The 22,657-nt window shown below is 47.3% G+C and overlaps 1 protein-coding gene across 1 annotated transcript in view; it reads right to left on the bottom strand.

Moving 5' to 3' along the window:
* Nucleotides 1–1,742: 1,742 nt before the first annotated feature.
* Nucleotides 1,743–22,657, bottom strand: part of LOC126516748 (frequenin-1-like) — a 559,465-nt gene continuing 538,550 nt past the window's right edge. The window contains exons 7-8 of the mRNA XM_050166847.3: nt 21,603–22,093; nt 1,743–12,096 (exon numbers count right to left, since the gene is read on the bottom strand). Coding sequence (XP_050022804.2) covers nt 21,950–22,093 — 144 coding nt within the window. The 3' untranslated portion in view covers nt 1,743–12,096; nt 21,603–21,949. The remainder of the gene's footprint in view (nt 12,097–21,602; nt 22,094–22,657) is intronic.

Raw genomic sequence — 22,657 nt, 5'->3', positions numbered from 1 at the left:
TACGATCTCTCCAATGCTATTCACAGCGTGTTTACAGGAGATATTCAGAGACCTGGATTGAGAAGAATTGGGGATAAGAGTTAATAGATAACACCTTAGCAACTAGCGATTCGCGTGATGATATTGCCTTGCTTAGTAACTCAGGGGACCGATTGCAATGCATGCTCACTGACCTGGAGAGGCAATGCAGAAGAGTGGGTCTAAAAATTAATCTGCAGAAAACTAAAGTAATGTTTAACAGTCTCGGAAGAGAACGGCAGTTTACGATAGGAAGCGAGGCACTGGAAGTGGTAAGGGAATACATCTACTTAGGGCAGGTAGTGACCGCGGATCCGGATCATGAGACTGAAATAATCAGAAGAATAAGAATGGGCTGGGGTGCGTTTGGCAGGCATTCTCAGATCATGAATAGCAGGTTGCCATTATCCCTCAAGAGAAAAGTGTATAACAGCTGTGTTTTACCAGTACTCATGTACGGGGCAGAAACCTGGAGGCTTACGAAAGCGGTTCTACTTAAATTGAGGACGACGCAGCGAGCTATGGAAAGAAGAATGATGGGTGTAACGTTAAGGAATAAGAAAAGAACAGATTGGGTAAGGGAACAAACGCGAGTTAATGACATCTTAGTTGAAATCAAGAAAACGGAATGGGCATAGGCAGGACATGTAATGAGGAGGGAAGATAACCGATGGTCATTAAGGGTTACGGACTGGATTCCAAGGGACGGGAAGCGTAGCAGGGGGCGGCAGAAGGTTAGGTGGGCGGATGAGATTAAGAAGTTTGACTGGACGACAAGGCCACAATTAGTACATGACCGGGGTAGTTGGAGAAGTATGGGAGAGGCCTTTGCCCTGCAGTGGGCGTAACCAGGCTGATGATGATGATGATGGTGATGATGATCCATATTAGTAATGATTTTGCCGGCTTTGTCTCTTAACGCTTACATCTGATTCTTGCCTACTCCTAGTTTCTTCTTCACTGCTTTTAGGCTTCCTCCATTCCTGAGGGCATGTTCAATTCTATCCATATTATACTTCCTTATGTCAGCTGTCTTACACTTGTTGATTAACTTGGAAAGTTCTGCCAGTTCTATCGTAGCTTTAGGGTTAGAGGCTTTCATACATTGGCGTTTCTATACTGTCTAACGGAGTTACCACCGACTTCTATTGCACACGCCTTAATGATGCCTAATATATATGCCAAATGATATATATATATATATATATATATATATATATATATATATATATATATATATATATAAAGCCAACAGGCATTGAAGCCATGTAGAGCATTGGAAAATTAGCGGTGGTTGAAAGTGACACGCAGCAGAAGCTAATCAAGAAGGGGACGTGAAAGTGTACGAACAGATAACTTGCCGCTTGTGGGAGCCCCTGCCGACAACCTCCGCATTACGTGTGGTAGTGCAATGCATGTGTGCGGGTGACGTGTTTTGGGTGTTCTCACCAAAAACACTCTAGTGACAGCCACCTATCAAGGAAGCTTTAAGTCTCTAGAGCTGTAATACCCCCGCGGCAACCCAGCGTCTCGTTACGGTGGTTCGCTGCGCTGGGTGGATGCTTGGTGATTCCCCTCATATTTGGGTTCATATAAAATAGACTCAGGTGCACCGATTGCCTGCCAAGGCTGCGAGGCTAAAGCCGACTGCACCCATCATCATTATCATCACCGCTTTCACCAAAACGAAAAACGAGATGAAGAAATAACAGTGAATGCAGAGAGCACATCATAATTGCTTGTATGCATTTATTGCGGAACATTTGACGGAGAAGCACCAACATATGATCATGTAACATGAGAGAGCTTGTGCCCATTCCTGAAACGTGGTTACAAAAGAACATGAATGAATAGAGATAGAGAGGTAAAAGGTACACAAGCAGCCGCAGTAGCAGCGGTAGGAGCAGCCAAGGGCAAGCCAACAACCAAAACTATTTCTCAGCGGCGCAGTGCCGCGCAACCAGCCTCTACCACACCTATGCGTCCGTGCTTTCTGCTTCTGCTGCCTATCGTGCAATCTACGTAGTACATAGCGAACGCATCAGTGATTCTAGATACGGCAGTTGCGACACGTACTGAACACACCGTACGCATGACAGATTACAAGCTTGTCGACTGCGGCGGTCAGGAGATTAGAAATAGTCGCGCGCGCACAGATCTAAGAGAAGGCATCCGGTAGCTCAGGCGACGAAGAGGACATAGAAGGCTGAAATGATCACGGCTGGATGGCAGAAGACTATCTTGCGTCCATCCTGCTTTTCAAGTGCACGCAAAAACTAACACCCTGTGCGAATGATTTCTGTAAGCGCTATCCTTTGCCATCGTTAATAGTAATAAGGTTGGTATAGGCATCTTTCGCAGTGGATCTTTTTCTATAAGGTCGTTTCCTCACATTGCAGCTCCAAAATCATGCTGGGATGTTCATATGCAGCAGCTCATGCAATTTTATTGCTATTCCGGCAAATGAATATCGCGTTTCTTTCCCCAATCAGTTGACGTGCGGTGTCCCGGCAGCATTTGACGCCCAATGTGGATTACAAATAATAAGCACGTTTTCGTTGGTTGTAAATGAGGACCTCTACGTTTAATTACACGTAACGTACGTCATACAAGCACTCGAGTGCTGCCCATTGGCTCTTCACAGCACTCTCGAGGGCTGCCATCTGGACTATGTTTTCGCTGGTGTGTAGGTTTTATCGTGGCGATTATCAGTTGTTATTTTAAACAAGGTTACAATTAGAAAACGCATTCGGTAAAGGCGAGCCTATTTTGCTGCTATCCACCAGGTGCTATGCGGCGCATGAACGGTGGCGACTTGGACGACAAGGACTTCAGAGGTGTAGTTATTCAAAGAATCTTTGTAGTGTTCTTAGCACTTTGTGAGACACACATGTGGAGAGTAAGGAGCATCAGAAGATACATTCGCTTTACACGTAGTACCTACCTATATAGCGTTACTTCGCTACGTATACTGCAGCAAGCCCTTTTCATTGATAATCCATTGCGCAAGGATGCTTGCCTTCTTTGCTCTGCTGTGCTGTCAACGAAAAAGCAAAACCCTGTGTTCAAGCCAACTTACAAAACCCGTACCGAAACTTTGCCTTCGTGTGCGATTATGTGTTTATGTGTTACATGCACATGTACAGTGCATGTAAGGGCCATAAAATTATCATTTCAGGTTGTTTTGCCGTTTTCTCAACTTTCACAAAGAGCGCATTAATATACTGGTAACATACAGTCATTTCGAATAAAAAACTAAGGCCACTAAAAGACCGTTAGGTTACGTCCAGGCAAAGTTCATTTCGGTAGATGCAATGATGAATTCCTTCATGTTCTCATTGTCTTTAATACGCTGTATGCATGCATGAATGTATGTATGTATGTATGTATGTATGTATGTATGTATGTATGTATGTATGTATGTATGTATGTATGTATGTATGTGTTTCTTTGTCGTTTACATTCGAAGTGTGGTAGGCAGAAAGAATCCTTAGAGACAACTGATAACTCGTATATGAAGTCTCAAGCTAACGCTATCTAATCAGTTAACGGTAATCTTTGATCAGTGTAATGCCGTCGTATTTTTGATGCGCATATTAACTGCATCATGACATGAACTTTCAACGTTAGTTTTACAACGCAGGTATACATAGAAGATATTATACACCGGTGAATCATATATTGTACCAATAAGAGCAGCGTAAGTTATTAGTTGTAGTTTGTAGTAGAATTTAAAGTTCTTTCAGTATACACTGACGCTACCCTTCATAGAAACAAGGGCTGTTCGAAACATGACGTAAATAACGAAGGGCGGTGACACAAGAATGAAGAAAAGAAAGCATAAACACCTTTCATAGCTGCCGCTGACATGAATTTATGTCAGAGTTGTGGTGTGGTCTCTGCTTCTGTCCACATTTTTGTGTGTGCGGTGTGTTTCCTTCCATAATGATACACTCACAGACAAACCCAATTCTACACTTGTTTGGCATGTGTATGCTTGTATTTTATTGTTTTTTTTCTCTTCGTGATTGTATTTTCGAGCAGGAGGAACTACGTACTATAGCACGTACCAACTAGGCCAGTCTTGCACTGTTTCAAGCTGGTTTTCTGCCTAAAAGCAGGGAAAGTACGCTGAACAAGCTCCCTGTCGACACCGTCAATGTGTGCGTGTGTATGTGTGCGTGGGTGTTTTTTGACACCAGGCTAGGCCGCGCTTAATAAGCCGGTTTTATTTTGTGAGCAAAAATATTTGATACGCCGCATGAGTTGCAGTGGCGGCCTCACAAATTTGACTGTGGCCTTAAACAAAACCTCGCGCGCTAAAAATTTTAAGCAGTCATTGTTTGATTTTGAATCGAAAGGATGACATTTCGGGGAGTAATGTTTTTCAGAGGGCGCGTTATTCGGGCCCATAAAGTGTCATTTCTGAAGTTTGGTTGCAATTATTTGAATTAAATAATTGCAGAACCAGTGTTACAGTGCTTAAATAGTGTGGGAATTAAAGTGCCCGCGCATAGTCAGAGGGAATCAATGCAGCACATCCAAGGCACATTCATTCAGGTAGTAAAGTGAGTGCGAACTGCAACAAGCGCCGCGGTGCGCTCTAACGGAATGAAGGGGAAGTTAAAAAAGAAAGAAAAGACTCGCTGGCTGCGTCACTGCTTCTTACCTCCTCATCAGAGAATATATTACAATGATGTTTCCTTTTCGACGTGTTAAAATATACTAGGGTCCTGAGGATACACCGCTATTGCGCCACTAATACCTCGCATCTTAGCGTTATTTTTCTAAGTAGCTATTTCCATTATGCTTTATTAACGTTAGGCAGGTGTTACCGTAAACTAGGTGGGTGAAACGCGACCTAATATAATATTCTCAAAAGCCTACTGTTCTCATTTGCATGGTGTTGTTTTGACTATCACGACGAATGCTGGGTATTCGCGTGGGCACCTTGCCGTCGAAATGCTGTATCGACGGGCTGCTTACGCTTAGAAGACAACATAAAATTCCTTCTATGACATAAAACACATAAACATAAACACAAGCACAAACACAAACACAAACATAAACACAGACATAAACATAAAATTTCCTTCTAAGACTTCCCACTCGCCGCTAAGCAAAACCAAGAGTTCACAGCGAGACGGAAACTTGTAAGAATCCCGTGTGGGCAAGCCAGGAAAGTATTAGACACGAATCCCACGTTATAATATAAGGACTTCGTCTCCTTGTCGAAACTTTCGCTCCAGGCGGACGCCTTCCCTTTTTTATTCATAACTGCCCACTCATTCCACTGGCGCGTACCAAAGTGGCGTAAGCAGTGAGTTCCGTGTATCAGCACCTTACAGTAGGCACCCCATGCCTGCAAAGATATTCGCTCCGCTGTCATCGTTTCTTTGCGGGCGATCATTCACGGCCAGCTGCTTTCGGCGTGAAAGCTTAGCCAAAGAGTTCTTACGTGCACGCAGCGAAGGCAAAAAAGCAACCATCATCGACGAAGAGGTTATATGACCCAAGTGTACGAAGACCGGCAGCCTGTCTCACTAGATCAGCTTCATTGAATGCAGCAAAGCCAGAATATCATAGGACAACATGGGCACATCGAATTTTCTTTTGCACTTAGCGAAGTGCCGTCGTGGAATGAGCTTCTTAGCCTTATCTTTTTCTCTTTAACAAGATACAGATTGTATGTATGATGGTATTCTTCAAATGTATTTTTTTCTTCTTTGTGAGTAAAATATGGGCGCGATGCAGTCATTTTCTTGTTGGATTATCTCTTTTCGTTTCCATTTGTTTGAGGCAGCAGAATAATGTGAAGGTATCTCAAAGAGTTAAGGTTTCCACCAGAACGGCCGCAGCTGAATAATACGCAGAAACAAGCAGAACGGGTCAGAATTGATTCTGGTATTTATGGAAAAAGTAGGATCTTGGTTTACCTTTTATGACGATAGACAGAAAAGTTTGTACTACCTGCCAATGTCATAGTACGCAACATGCGCACCAGCTCTTTACATAATGCGGCGGTCTCGAACAGAGACCTCGCTGTGTATTGCTTCTTGGTTCTATCACGATCGACATCTTTTTGGTCGTTGTGTTCATTACAGGGTTGCGCACTTGAAAGCGTCTCTTCGCTACATTAACCTTCGGGCAGTTAGAATCGTGTTAAAAGTGCTAGCAAGGTTTCTTTCTTGTACATTACTCGCTTTCCCGTTCGATAGTTGTCATTTCAGTACAGGAAAAAAAGCCGTATTTACAGCATTTCAAATACTACAAATTACCGGAGACATTTACGTTCCCAGCTCCACCACATGATAACTGGTGTTTGTGCATGTCTCACGGCGCGTCCCGAGAAACACAACGTGGATTGCTACACGGGTCGCGCACATCATGTGAGCCTCACATGACATGAAATTGAGCAAGAACGGCGCTTCTTTTATAGATGATGCTCTATTGCTTCCGCATGGCTACCAGAAGTGCACCTTCGCAGAATAGTGGAGAGATTCTGCATGAAAGCTACAGGACTCAAACTGCAGCATTTGTGCAAATGCATCCAAATCGCTGATTGCGCACCTTCTGAATAAATGAAGTGGCCTGATCTTTGTGTGAATCATATGATAGTGATATTCTTACTTGTGCCAAAATTGTTCTGAACCTCGGCAGTTACATTTACAGAAGATAATGTCAACTTGCGGTAGGTTAGCTTGCAACTATATAGTATTGTTTCCTTGAGATGAGCTGATTTGTATCACTTCTAGAAATATGATTAGAGGGTTTTGTTCTGTTCATATTGCTAGTACTTGAAAGGTTGAATTGAAGTTACAGAAAAGACGTGCGAGAGGCCAATATCGAGTTCAGGTCATTCCCATGTTCCCTAGGAAGGTGCCTCAAACGCAATATTGCAACTCCTGAGTGTGCTTGCCAGTGCTTATTGAGAACGTAGCTGTAAATGAGACGAGAAGATACCCTGCACCTTGCTGGCATGTCACAAAGGTTGACGTTAGAAGTGGAAGCTTGTCTACCTTTTCTTTGCGATACATCTCCTGAAATATTCGTGATTTATCCTTGAAACGCACTACTCTATCGCGCGATGGTAGGAACAAGTAACTATTTAAAGCACCTTCCAGGTTGTTTAAGGGGCCGTCAACGCACCATATAAAGTAAGCGAGGATGTTGGTATTATCTCATTCTGTAGATGTGACGGCCCTGGTCTATTGTTATTATGCAGAAATCAAGCAGGTACATAGAGGAAACGAGAACATATCGCTAATGTGGTGTGAAATCTACACTTATGCACGAATGACTTTCTTCTCCAAGTATTGCAATATATCACGCTTTGGTCACAAGCTAGTGACTATAACTGTGACGTATAACGGGACCAGATTTCGTAATTCCTACTCACCATTGGAGCTAGGCAGCCTTCATTTGCCGACGTGTTTGTATAGTTAAAGATGTTATTAAGTAGTTAGCTCGTCGTCTTTTTTTTTTTTGTGCGTGTGTGTTATTTTATATCTGCCTCTTTGTGTCACCACCTTCATTTGATGCTAAGATTTGTTTTATGACGCCTCCTAAAACAATATGTAACTGATTGCTTTGTAACTTTCTCATATTCCTGTAAATATACAGATTCAAAGGGTATATGAAAAGAAAGCGGGTTGATTGGTCTGTTTGCTTTTATGTATCTGTTAGAAAAGCTATTACAATAGTTGATTGAAAAGCTACTCACCGATATTATTAGTGCAAACTGAAAACAAGCAAGTTCAGACTGAATGTGTGAAATTGCGATTCGCCGCAAAAACCGCCTGCCAGTTTCCCTTCGCATTTCAGAAAAGTATTGGTATTCAAATGCCACGAACGCTCTAAAAACTTGAGTTGGCGCATTTAATAAGCAAGTAATCCACTGAAGCTGCACATCAGCTAGTATTGCATTTTACGTTTAGCCTGTCATAGAGTAAGCGTACTCTTTCCTCAAACACCGCACACAAATACTGGCAATATGTCGGTCGTAAGGTAACATGGTTTAAGTTGGCCCGGCAGCCGTTGGGTTTACATTCCAGGTAAGGACGGCAGCATGCGTTCTAATCGCGAGAGGTACCACTAGGAATTGAAACGCTGTCCCGAGAACCGCATGCGTCAATACGCTGCACTGCGCAACGAAAGAGGCGCGCTGTGCCCACTGCAACAGTGCGTTCCTGCTTGGGCTGCGCGCACGTACGGCAGTCCATTTATTTACGGCACGCGTCACTCTGTGGAGCGTCACGGGGCGGCGTTTCGACCACTTGTACGCTTACTCCAAGAAGAGAGAGAGGGCAAAACACGCGCGTGCAGCGCGTGTTCTACCGTCTCTTTGCACAGCGCATGCTTTTCTATCCGAACCCTATCTGGACACGGACACAACTCGCACTTCGATAGTTCAGCTTCGGCAGGGCTTAAAGGCTGAGGCACGCGTTCGCAGTAGGGGGCAGTAAAGATGGGGACATTCACACACCGTCAAACAGTTGAGCGACAGACTAGCGGTGGGCATAAGCCACTTCTCCAGTGCAGTGTGGAAGCGTATAGCGAGAAAAAGACGTGCAACGGGAATGCTTATTGTGAACGCGCTCGCGGGTACGTATGCGGTACTTGGGGAAGACGCGCAGACTTTCTCGCTCGCGGTGATTATGACATTTTTTGTTTAATCACGGAGTGTTGAAGGTATAATTAGGACACGCCGCTTGGAAAAAAAGTGCAGCAGCGTTGTATTTACTCGAAAGCTCGACACACGTGTGTATTCATAAGCTTTGAGTAAGGTAGCTGAAGCGGCGTGGCTTTAGATGGCGCGAAGCGCATCTAGAAAGATCACTTGGCGAGAGAGAGAGAGAGATACAGAGGCGACTCGTGCTTGTTTACAAGCACTACTGGCGCAGAAAAGAGCTCGAGATGAGACAGCGACAAAGCGATTTCAAGCGGACTTTTAATGGTGAGGGAAGGAAAAATAGCGTTTACTCGTCGGTTATTCGCAGGCCGTGGTGTGCTGTACAACTTGTTTTAGAAGTGCCGGCGCTGTTAGCTCGTGTCTGCGACCCATTCACCCCCACCGTCACGTCGTGACAGCAGAGAGAGAGAGAGAGAGAGAGAGCGATTTGGCGACTCTGCCCTGCTGGCTCAATGTTTCTGTGAACCTGCCCGCTCTAGTATCACTTTTATTGCTCGCTATGACAGTCATATTCTCCTCTCGCTCCGCCTTGACCTCATAGGTAGTGTTCTTGCACACTATAGGTTTCTGGGGACGTTTATGGGATTGAAATGTAGGCGTATAGAAGACGCCTGCATAAAGAAATGCGCAACGCAAGCACGAGATCATCTGTTTACTTGGAGCTGGTGTCTGTATTGTTATTCATCATTTGCGACAGAGTTGTGACCTATGAAAGCTGTTATCCAGTTTAGCAATCCAGCATAACGGCAGAACAAAAACGAAATGAATCATTCACGAGAAAACGGTCTGAGTGTATATTAGCCCACCCAACGAAAACCTAAGTCCCTCTATTGGAGACTTATAGAGCCATCGATAATTTTATGTGACCTGTCCGCGCTGAACAGTGTTAAGTGGAAATGTTATACGCCACTACACATTTTTAACAAATGAATAAACGCACTTAAGCGAATGGTTTCCTAGAGCGTTTCGGTACACGCCATGAAGAATTCACAACCAAGAGTGCACCTTAAGGTCTTTGATGGGAGCTAAATACACGTGTATAAGCAGAAGCTCGAGAGCGGCCAAGGGTTATCCAATGTGCTAGAAGTAACAAGAAAAGGCGCTGTATCGGTGGGGGGATCATATAATGCTGCAGAGGCAACAAAATTTGCTCCAAGCGCCTCTTCCACTGGCACCAGTTCAATATTCTACATGCGAACAACCACCATCGGCTTGTGACTTTTGCTGTCAGTGCGCACTTTCCTGGAAAGAGGCTGATTGGTTTGGCGCCGCATAATATAGCTATGCCGATGGTGCACCGCGTTCTACTATATTGCTTTTCAGTTTTAGATGCTGTTATGCATATCCAAACAAATCAAGCACCAGCTATCACTGAAGATCACTATCGATTTTACAAACCGAGCCGGCATATGACGTGGTCATTAACAAGTAAAACAAAAACAAACAGGACGTTCGTCAACAGGAGCATCAACAAAGCAAAATAACCGAAAAACTGATTTCCGTAGTATAGGCCTTTTTTTTTTTTTGCTCATGACAGCACTTAAAATTTGTTGTGTGAAAATGGGACAATTTTCTTGTCGAAGCCAAACCAACCGTGTCGTAGCGCTTGGTCGAGCATCGAGAATGCCTGAATTTTTTTTTTTGTCCTCAACATGTTCAAGTTTAAGCATGTACGCCGCAGGAAAGTATGTGCGCAGCCACCAAAGGCATATTTACTTTATCTGTATTTAATATTGTTCTATTGCATCATGTTGTTCATATAGTAGCTATACCTTTGCTGTCATTGCAGATGCCCAACACGGACTGAGTGTAAGCTGAACCCTTAAAATGCTTTTATGCAGGCAAGAGTGCTAGCGGCAAGAGCTAGCTACACTGAGCGATGCCAGGGATAGCAGCATTTGGGAATCATTGCGAATAGGTGATGCGCTTGACTGAGCAAGCCATCTTTACTCCGTCACTCATCCTCCTCACCAGGGCTCGAGCTCGTCTCTGTCCGGCACTTGCGATAGACACGTGCACTACACAGCATACAGCGCGTGCAATGAGTAGCCCTTGACAAGGTCGGCTGGCCTGCTCACAATAAGTGCCCATGCGTAGTTGGCAATGTCGCCAAGGCAACCAGCGCCAGACACGAAGCTATGAACCTCTAAGGTTCTATTGGTAGGCTACGTCATGCTGTTCCCGGCTGAGACAGGGCTGACAGCACTGACTGCTGCAGATAGAGCGACAATCAAGGCATGCAAAGAGCTCCGCTCCCATATCTTCAAGTCGACAAGGGGTGCCACTGGCCCCCATCGCATATTCGTAGTCCTTTCACTTTTATATTATGTACGCGCCGGAAGGCATCGCTTGGATGCCGCACAGCACACCGGTCACGAGGCTTCGTCGACGCGATTTGGACTCACTAAAATGTGCAAACACAAAGAGCGTACAACGGGTCCTCTTGCGCTGCTGGCCGCGCGACATATTGGTCTGAGACTAAAATTGCCTTTTAATGTTTTTGCTGACGTTGATTGTATTGAGAGTTATTCGATCCTTGAGAAGGTGCTCATATCAAACACCAATTCCATAGCGCTGTTACTGGCACTCACTGTTAGTGCCTGTTAGTGGCACTCACTGCTTTAACCTTGCTTACGCTAAAATTAATGGGTGCGAACTAAACGATAGATCGCTCCGGGAATATCAGGAATTCCTGTTGCTTTTCGTGTCTTCTGATTCAGAAAATCAGCCCGCTATGCCGCCGATAGCCCAGGGCGCTCGCGGCCTTCACGTAGATTAGGCATTAAACGTCGCTGCCACGCCTGTGAATCTGTCGGGACACACCGCAGGAAGAATATACCACCGTGCCTGCGACACGCTACTAGTGTGTATTTGCCCAATGTTCTAAGCACACAATAATACTGCTTTGTACTTGACAGCCGATATCTTCAACAATGGCGGACGTCCGCGGCAGTTTACTTAACAATAGCCAAACTGTCGATATTTACGGAATGCGTGAAGGCTTGTGTGTTTCTTGGCGTCTTTGATCGGGCGGCGACAAACGCGACAGTCTCAGACCAATCTGCCGCTGTGCTAGCGCCTACTGGTATCGAAGGAGCGGTGCCCCGAAGTTGGGGCACCCATCTGTGCCGCTTCCAGCGTACGACAGCGCCTTGGCCGCCGAGTGGCTGCGCCGCCGCCTCCGCCGAGAGGCCTCGTCTTCGGCGCTGCGCACGAACACCAGCTTCGGGTTGAGAGAGAGCTTGCGCGCGACAGGTGGTGCGTCCGGCTGCTGCGTCCACGTCTCCGGAGACCACGAAACGCGGGGCCGCCGCGCCGACAATGCAGGTGCCGCCAGTAATCGGTGGCTGGACGCCGACGACGAAGCGCGCCGTATCTCGGCACCCCTGCGCCAAAGGACAGCAGACGAGTGAGTCTCAGCGGGATGCTTTCATATTGTACGCTGCGATATTTGTATGCCAGGTGTCGTATCTTCCTGTGTGGGTAATTTAATGTATCACCGCTTTCACCAGGAGTAGCATCGTGGCTGTGCCCCCAGGCAAATATCTTCCGTTTTCATTAAAGAGCCTCAATCTCTCTCTATATATATATAAGAGAACCAAGTACGGTAGCTTAATGGCTACGACGTTACGTTTTCGCGCTCGAGGTCGTGGGTTAGATCCCAGGAGCGGCGGCAGCATATCGACGGGGCAAAAATTCAAGAACACTCGAGTGCTTATATTAAGGTGGTTCTTAAAGAAAACCCGCTGGTCAAAATTATTCCGGTGTCCCCCACTACGCCGTGCCTTACTCATTACGGTTTTGACACGTAAAAACACCCACAATTCAAATAAATAATTAATTAAGAATGAATTGCCTCTCTAAAATAAAAAAAAAACACACTGCAATAGATTCGCTGCAATATAGCCTTGTAGCGGTGGCATACGGGTAAGCATGGCCATACCACCACTTACTGATTTCATCCCACTCATTCAACGCACCTGTGAGACGCTGCCCAAAAGCATCGGAAGCCAAACGTTCTCGTACCGAAGCCATTCCTCTTTCTTAGTGGAAATTAAGCTCCTTAATTGAAATTTTAAGTCGTCCGGGAAGGTCCACGGCCCTGGAGCCTAAGGTTGGTTGAAGAATGGCGCTTACATGAACTCACGTGTTCTCAAGGCTGGCATGGGTATTTTCAATGAAAGATCTTGTCATATCTAGCAAAGCACCAGTCGGTGCGTTTTAATTCTTGGTAAATGTGGCGTCAATATCTACTCGTCTTTTTTTTTATTATTAAATGCGCGTGAAATAGGGGTCGGCGCCATGGGTGATGCCCACTACTCCTTCTGTTTTAGGTAAACAATGCTTATAAAAAGTTGGCCGGCTGAAAGAAACAAACGAGAAAAATAACGACACCACGTAACAACACAGGCCGGTTAAATCAGGCACAAAAAAGAGATGCAATATCTACAGAAAAGCCTAATATAGGTACGTGTAGGATAGGACGTGCTAAAGCAGAGTTCACATAAAGTTCCCTAAAGGCGGCTTGACATAAAGTCACATAAAGTCGCATAAAGGCGGCTGGACAATGGCAAACAGCCCTCACAAAGGAAAAGCCTGGTAAATTTGTCCCCAGAATCGTCGGCTCCAGCATGACGCAGAGCATTCACTCTGTACATATCATGCAGAGGCGACACTGCGCGCATTAACATTTTCGTGGTAATATAAATGAAACGGAAACAGTGCTCAGATGTGATATTGGCCATCATCACATCTCCTGGTGGGATAGCTGAAACCAAAAATGCCGCTATCAGCCCTTCTTCATAATCATATTGAACTTCATACAAGATACACGATATACAATTCGATGTATATCTGGAAACGAAACACCCCACCCGGTGTTTCGTTTCCACTTGATCCACCTGTATACTTATGAAAAAGATGACATTTACTCATTGTGGGATTCAGCTATGGAGCACTTACACCCTAGTTATACGGTGAACAGCGTAACACTCAGTGACTGTTAGTAAATGCGGTCGTCAGTCAATTTCAGGGTTTGTTCTGCGTCATTCGCTTCGACTACCTAAGACGCTACTCCAAATATTTTAGACCACTCTGCTTTACGGTATGTGAATGTGCCCAAGGCATATTCGGGCGCGGCGAAGTACTTTAGGGCTGATAACGCGTCGCGCGCTCGCATTTCCCTGGGAAATTTCGGCTCGGAGCGCCCCTTGTCAGGCGGCCTGCAGCCTGCTCCAAAAGACACGGTTAACCTTGACAATTTCATGACGGAAACACCCCCTGCAGTCGCATGTAGATAACTTAGCGTTCTCGCAAGAATATCTCCTCTTCATGAGGGAGACGCCTCGTTCCCTCGTGCTAATCCTTAATTAATGACGCCGAGATTTTCAGCGAGTGCTTGTTATTGAATAAGAGGCGGAGAACTTTTAACTTATGGAAAAATGACATACGTACCGTCACTTCGAGCGCATCAAGAAGACTCATTTATTTTTGGCTAGAAGGTATGGGAAAAGGGAGAGAGTAGAGACAAAGGGAACGTCACAATACCCTGTGCCAAACAAACTTTCTTGCACCCCGCACGTGCAAGCAACCCGCTCCAAACCTGAAAGGCACCACCACACCATTGGTCGCTGTTCGTAAAACGCGCCCGCCAGTAATTTGCACGCAGTTTGAAGGGTGTGAAGTGTCCGGCGTTTCTGCCACAGCGACCTCAGCAATGCCGTTTTAGGTGGGAGAGTCTTCCTCACCCCATCGTCGGCGGCCCCCAGCGCGGGGTACTTTGGCTCCAGAAAGGAGGATATACAGCAACCTCCCCCGCATGAGCGAAGTATTATTCAGCTCATTGCTCCACAATCTCTAACGGATACAGCAGCTGTATCGGTCGCTTCACCTCTGTTTCCCCACTTAATACGAATTTGCAGGACTGCACCCTGCCGTCTCTACCCTTAAATGTTTCCTTAATTCTGGCGGTCTTCTACATGTGGCGTTTCAAGCGGTCTTCCCTGAGGAGCACCAACGCGTCTTTCTTCAGATCACTCGATGTCGTTGGTCGGCACAAAGGTGCTGATCTGAGCTCCAATAAGTACTCTTTCCGCCACCGTCTGCCGAAACCATCGGCCATGGCAGTCCGGTACTTCCAGCGTCGTGAGAGATGCATGCCACCGCCAGGAATTTCGTCCGGGAGCAGGTGTGGAGGAAGGGTCGTCAACTTTCTTCCGACAAGGAAGTGTGCCGGTGACAGTGGTTCTGGCTCTTCAGCAACATCACTTATGAAAGTCAAAAAGCGTGCGTTGATCACATCTTCCACCTCATATATAACGGTGGTCAGTTGTCCGAAACTCAAGCTGCTCCGACCTAACACCTTCCGCAATGCTACTTTCACAGATCGCACCATCCGCTCCCAGAAGCCGCCCAACCAAGCTGCCCGTTCAACAATAACCTTCCATCTGATCTGTTTCCCGGCGAAGTATGACTGCGATTCCTCGCCTTGCGACAGCATGAACACGGCCTTTAGATCTCTGGCTGCACGCTTGAATGTGAGCGCGTTGTCCGAATACATCGTCGAGTAGATTCCACGGCGTGCCACAAAGCGTTTAAATGACAATAGGAAGGCTGTAGCCGACAGGTCGCTGACGCCCTCAAGGTGAACGGCACGTGTCACAGCACAGGTGAAAATAGCAATGTATCATTTTTTTGCTGTCGCGTGACTGTTGACAAATCAAGGGCCCTGCAAAATCGATGCCAACGATGTCGAACGGGTTTCCTTTTGTCACTCTGTCAGCTGGAAGTGGTGCTACTGGTTCCGTAGCTGGAGGGCAACTTTGCTTGTGACAGACGAGGCACTGCTTGATAACTTTCTTTACAGCCTGACGTCCTCTGATAATCCAATACAATTCTCGCAGCTGGGCTAGAGTATCGCGTACGCCCGTGTGCAGCATTATTAAGTGTTCCTTCCGTATGAGCACTGACGTGAGGGGGTGATTGCCAGGGAGAACGATGAGATGGTTAGTCTCTTTGTTGTTATCACTGAATTGCAAGCGTGAAGCCCTCTTTGTCGAAGTACGAGTTGAAAGGCAAAACAGGAGTGCTCTTGTGCAGCGGTCTTCGATTCTTCAGGTTTGAAACGTCGTCGCTGAACGCATCTCCTTGAGCTTTAGCCAACCAGTATCTTTCGGCGCCGATCACTTCTTCAGCTCGTGATGGGTCGATCGTTTCCTCCTTTGTTTTGGCAGGTGTCGACAAAGCGGCGGACCCACGCGGTTACTCACACGACTCTGCTGAATGAACACTGATTCTCAACATTGAGAATTGCCATGGATGACGATGATATTACGGGCATTACCGTCACCTTTCGCTCTTCCATTTGGCACTCCCCAACCTTCGAGCTCGGCTATCTTATCGTTGGCCAATGCGTGTCATCCTCCTGAAACCAACGGGGTCCTCTGCACCCCAATTCGCTTTCCGTAGGGTTGATCGGAGAATGCCGCGCGTGATTAGGTCAGCGGGGCAGTGTTTTCAATCCTTGGAATCTGTCAGCGCTTGTAACTCTGAGACTCGATTTGCTACGAAGGGTTTCCATCTGGCAGCGTTTCCCTTGATCCAGTACATAGCTACTGTAGAGTCAGTCCAGAGGATGGCAGCAACGTTCTTCAGATCGAAGGCCTTGGTAACGTAGTGGCATAGTCGCGCACCAACCAGGGGTCCCATCAGCTCCAATCGGGGTAGCGAGAGGCGTTTCAAAGGGGCCACTCTTGATTTCGCCATGACCAAGCTTACATTTATTAGTCCGAACGGAGACTTGGTCATGATATATGCGACAGTACCATGGGCCTTCGGGCTAGCGTCAGAAAATATGAGCCACTTTCTCCGTATCATCTTTTCTAAGGTCTGCCGTTATCAGTCTTGTAATAGACACTCCTTCAATGCATGGAAGCTCCTTACACCAGCAGTACCATTCAGGCTGCAATGTTTCAGGCAAGGGATCGTCCCAATCAATTCCCAACTCCTACAACTTCTGGAACATTACCTTTACGCATAATGTTGTGGGAGCAATAAATCCAAAAGGGTCGAAAATTCTTGCCGAGATATGCAGTACAAATCTCTCGTTGTCGGCTCTTGCGAAGAGGAAGTCGATAAGTAAACTTAGGTTGTATTCAAAGTGGTCAGTCTGAGCATTCGAACCAACTCCAAATACCTTTGTAGATGCAGCATGTCCAGCATCAGCGTTCGTTCTTTCCACATTGCCATTCTCTAAGAAGTCGATGAGATCGCTGCCGTTCGACATCCATTTGTGTAGCCGCATCCCTGCTTGAGATAATATAACTTTTGATTCCTGGCACAAGACTTTACCCTTGTCAATGCTGTCAACCCCAGTTACAAGGTCGTCCACGTAAAGATGCTTGCGCAGGATACCCGCAGTCTCAGCATACTGTTGCGCAGGCCTTCAAGATGATGTTGCAACGTTGCAGCCAAGAGAAGTGGGCTCGAGGTGGCACCAAACTGCTCGCGAGTCATCCGATAGGTCACCACAGCGGGAAGTTTTTCCCCTTTCTTTGGCGTCATAGCGTACCAGAGTAACTACACAGTGTTCCGATCGCCCTCTGATAGGGATATTTGGAGAAAGGCCTTTTCAATATCCGCAACGATGGCAACGTTGTAAGTGCGGAAATCTATCAGCAGATAAATGTGCTCTGGGTTTAGGTTTGGACCACTTTCCAAAACATTGTTCAGTGAGAGGCGATTTTCGGCACTTGATGATGCATCATTACTGCCCTCAGTTTTGTCATCTGGCTTTCGGGACGAACAGCTGCTTGATGTGGCATATAGTACACCGGAACTTTCGACGTGCCGTAATCCTTGCTGGCTGGCTCTGTATAGCCCTTTTCTATGTAGTCTCTTATGCAGGCGTCGTATTCCCTAATCAACGAATCCCCTTTCAAGAGGCGCGTTGTCTGTGCTTTAAGACGCCTTGCTGCACATTCGTAGTCGTCGCCAAGCTCGTAAACCATTGAATTCCAAGGGAACGACACCTTATAGCGGCCATTCTCAAAGTTGACAGTTTCTTTATAGTCCGGAAGGACCGCGTCCTGGTGACGAACTGGCTCATGTTCCTTGATACCGATGTGCTCGAGCTCCCAGAAAGACTTTAGCTGCGCTGATATTTCCTTGTCAATTTGTTCACTCACTCCTATCCGCATCACGCCAGCAGCCGAGGAGCAGACTCCTGTTGACTTCCTTGTGCCGACCTGGCCCTGGACTGTCCATCCGAATACAATCTCAACTGCCATCAATTTGGAGCTGAGACGCTTAGTGGATCCCGTGAAAATTTCCCAGTAATGATAAGCGCCTATCAAGATGTCAATATTTTCACTTTCGCTGCCCTGCGAGGCGTCTGCGACTTGGGAATGAAATCGTGAAAGTTGAAGTAGAACAGAATTTTATGGAGTAGCCATGATATCTGCACAAATGCAAGGAACTTCCAGCGCTTCCACTCGTACCGTTTTCCCGTCGTACTGGCTTCTGAGCCACAGCTCCACACGACGCGTTTTTGGTCACCAAAAGCAAATATTTTAAGCTCCTCTTCCCCAAGCACCTTTAACTGCAGCTTTTCGGATAGGTTGCGATGGATGAAGGTTAGCTGACTGCCACCATCGAGGAGAAGCCTGACAAGTGTACGTTCATGTGGACCCTCTGTCCAAGCTCGCGCTGTCTGTAGGAGAAACTGCTGCTCTCCAGTGCACATCAAGTTATCTCCCGTGCCTACCTAATGAGGACTTCAATACCATGGCTTGCTCAATCATCGGTGACGAAGGTTCATCCCCTTCATCAGTGTTACGGTGTCTTCTAAACTCATTGTCGCACATTGTCGTTAAGTGCCTGCCGTTGCCATGCGCACACCTTAGCCACTTGGCTTTACGGCATTCTCTTGCAGCGTGCCCCCTTGTTGTGCACCAGATACACCGATTGTCGCTTCAGCACCTCTCTTTTATCCGCCACAGACATCGTTGCGTTACAGTTGCCGGTCTCATAGCCGTTCGAATTACAAAATAGACATCCTGTGCTCTCTTTGATCGTGGTGTGCAGCGGCGCTGCAGTAGGCATGTTCGCCGCTTTAATGTTGCTGTTGCATCTTTCCTTTACCAATTCGGCACTGTCTCTCTGTGCTTCGGCCCGCTGTATGATCTCCCGCGTCGCAACCTCTTTTCTCAAAAAACGCAGGAGCACCTCCAGCTCACTTCCCTCGTTCGTAGCCTGGTTTTTTGTTGGTATTCCAGACGAAGGTCTGCAGGCACCGCTTTCTTTATTACGGTCAGTAACAAAGTTTCATAAGTGCCGACACTCACGCCTAAAGTAGTTAGGCTGCGTACACCTGTCTCTACTTCGTCGACGAGGCTGCGCAGTTGACCGAGATTCCGTGAGTCACGCACTGGCTTGATGTTGTGTAGCCGTGACATGTGGTCTTCTATAATTATTTCCTTTCTGGAGAATCTCTCCTTTAATAGCGAGAAAGCAATTTCGTAGTTGCCTTCCGACAAGTCAAGTCCTGCTGCCGCAGCCGCCGCCTTTCCTGTCAAGTAGCTGTTGAGGTATTTGAATTTGTCCAAGTTTGAGAGGTTCGGGTTAGCGTTGATAGTCGACTCAAACTTTCTCCAGAACCTTTGCAACTCTGGAAGCTCTCCGCTGTATTTGTTGACTTCGAGCTTTGGCAGATTTACGGTGGGGCGTATTTGCGAATTGTTTGCGCTAGATTCTCTTTGATCTGAGGAGTTTAGTGTGTGATCTGATGAAGCATTTGTGCAGCTGAAGTCGCGTAGCATGCGTTGTACCTTTGTTTTCGCCACGCTAATCTTTTCTCTGTACATTTCGGAGCATGCTACTTCTTCTTCGAAAGCTTCATCTTCAGCGCCTTTTTCTATCTCCCGATCTTGCTCTTTCAGTGAGTCCTCTTTAGGAGAAAGAAGATTTATCTTTTCTACCAGCTTGCCGATTGATGCGCTGCCGTCCATGGTGGATACTTCGTTGAGCAGCTTGATTGTAGATGTTCGCACCACGGCCCTTCTTCGCTTGATTCTGTCGATATCCATCTTTTGACGTCCCTATTCCCGGGTTTCGGCACAAAAATGTTGTGCAATAAGAGACGGAGAACTTTTAACTTATGGAAAAATGACAGACGTCCGTTCGCTTCAAGCGCATCAAGAAGACTCATTTATTTTTGACTAGAAGGTACGGGAAAGGGAAGAGAGTAGAGAGAAAGGGAAAGTCACAATACTGTCACGTGTTAGTGACGGTGAAGAAAGCAGCCAAACTGCTGGGAAAGACGAAACTAGCGTTTTATTGGGCGAACTTGTGCCCTCAAAAACAGGCTACATTCAAATAACGGCGACAGCGGCGAACACAGTCGGCGATAGGCGAAAATGCAGCGGGTCAAGCGCGTCGACTTTTATACTTCAGTCGTCGAACGTTCCAGAATAATCGCTGGGGCCCACGTGCCTTCCATAAAGTTATACATTATTCGCGTCACGCACACATGCAATTAGATTACACAATGTTCGGTCACAGACAGTGAATGGAAGCATCGATAACATTCCGAGGTCGCGGGATCGAATCCCGGCCATGGCGGCCGCATTTTTATAGGGGCGAAATGCGGAAACACCCGTGTACTTAGATTTAGGTGCACGTTAAAGATCCCCGGGTGGTCAAAATTTCCGGAGCCCTCCACTACGGCGTGCCTCATAATCAGAAAGTGCTTTTGGCACGTAAAACCCCCTAATTTAATTTTTTTTAATCGATAACATTCCAGAAACTTCCGATACATGCAGGCGCGTCCTGCGCGGTACGATAACATTTCTTAGGCGGTGAAACGTGTCTCCCGATAAAGACAAACAAGTACACGTGTCACTACACTGTGCCAGAAAGGCTTTCTTGCATCCCGCACGTGCAATCAAGCCGCTCCAAACCTGAAAGGCACCACCGCACCACCGCACCGCCGGTCGTTGTTCGTAGAACGCGCCCACCAGTAATTTGCACGCCGTTTGAAGGGTGTCAAGTGTCCGGTGCTTCCGCCACAGCGACTTCAGCAGTGCCGTTTTAAGTGGAGGAGTCCTCCTCGCCACATCGTCGGCGGCCCCCAGCGCGGGGGTGCTTTGGCTCCAGAATGGAGGACATACAACACTGCCGATATTATTGATGCGTTATATAGGCGCCGTGTAGTACGCACAGTTCGTCGCATGCGTGATGCTGCTTGATTTTAGCATTTGGTGCTGTTTACAAAAGTGCTGCTAACTTGTGTCACGTTTCTCAATGCGTCAACGCTGCGCAAACGCAGGCGCTTCGAAATGCACCGGCTGCGGCAGGCGCGCAACCGTGCATGGGCGCGCTGCAGAGCGCGCGCGGAGTCCAGGAGTAAAGTGCGAGCGAGATGGCTCTGAAGCGCTTTCAGAACGCAGACGATCCAGCGACACGTGACCTGCCAATTGTATAAGACCTTAAGCCATTTTGTCCGAATGAGGAGAAGCTCAGCTTCGCTTGCTTATAAAATAAATAACCTGCGATGTTCTCTCCCCAATTCCTTATTGATTCTGTTCAACATTCAAGCGCAACATTAGAGTTGTAAGAGCTGCCAAGTGGCGCTACCGCGTTAATTTTAGACACCTTGGGATCTTTAATATGCTCTCGAAAACGCTTTTGATTTCCGTTACCATGTATATGTAAATATGGCCGCTGCTGCAAAGCTAACTCCCATATAATTGGCAATGTTGCAGTTCGCACCGAAGCCTTGAGGTACGCATCATTGGTCACCAAGTACACATCACGGGCCCACCTTTGGCAACGCTACTCGAAAAAAAAAAAGGCATACAGCAGACAGTGCCTGCAGGGGCAAGGGACATTATACCGTTCGAAAGCGGCGGTTCCGTCACCGCTGCAGAGGGATCCGCGGCCGGACGAGAAAGACGTGGCCGACGAGCGGGTGAATGCCCCGCAGCGGCCGGGTCCCGCCGCAGCTGCAGCGGCCAAACCCGACGGCGCGGCAGAGCCTCCTCGGCGCTCCGGGTCGCCGCCGGACGCGGCGCCCCCTGCCGTACGCCGGTGGTGCTGTGCCGAGGCCGCGACCACGTGCTGGGCGCTGGGCCAGACTCGGCGCTGTCTACGCCGGTCGCAGCCGCGGTGGCCGTGCGCAGCCGGGACGGCCGATCGGGACCCCGGCCCGCCGTGCGGAGGCGAGCGAGCCACCGTGGCGGGTCATTCGGAGGAGGCGGTCGAGAAGCTGCGCAGGCTTTTGGGCTGGTCCGGCATGGAGACGGCGTTGAGCAGGGCACGCCGGATCCAGGGGTCCGTCTTGAAACCCTCGCAGAACTCCTCGCGGCTGATGCGGGCGTCAGCGTCCTGCGTTGTCCCCAGACCGGAGCAAGAAATAACTATGTACGCCTGCCGGTGCTCTTCGCAAATTCGTCAGCTGAGCGATAAGAACGGGCACCGTATGCCTGACTGTCGATTCCGACACGTGAGTTGGCGCTTCAACGACGTATTTGTTGAGACGTCGGCCATCACGCAATTTGCTCTTCAAGTTTCAATTTTTCTCTCCAAATCGGGCGGCTCGATATTTTTACCCATCGCATGAGTCTAGCCAAACATTGGGCTACAAGAACTGCTTCAGATTATGAGAAATGTTCCCGCGCTACGAGGTGCTCATATTTTGGGAAACATTAACACGTGTGCTCACATCGCTAAGGTCAATGAAATTCCGACGAATTCGTCGCACTATACAGGAGAGTGGAAACAACAAAGCATATGAGTTCCGCAGCGGCACTGTTATGGTAAACAACAAGCTCTCACAGAAGCTATCAAGGCGACATTTCCAACGTACTACAAAGCTCATCTCGCAGCCACTTGCATAAAATTAAATTTATTCAATACACATGTGTGTGTGTGTGTCTGTGTGTGTGTGTG

Source organism: Dermacentor andersoni, chromosome 1, assembly GCF_023375885.2.
Source record: "Dermacentor andersoni chromosome 1, qqDerAnde1_hic_scaffold, whole genome shotgun sequence".
NCBI classification, from domain to species: domain Eukaryota; kingdom Metazoa; phylum Arthropoda; class Arachnida; order Ixodida; family Ixodidae; genus Dermacentor; species Dermacentor andersoni.
Note: the sequence above shows the minus strand (reverse complement) of the source record. Positions and strands in the feature narration are given on the sequence as shown.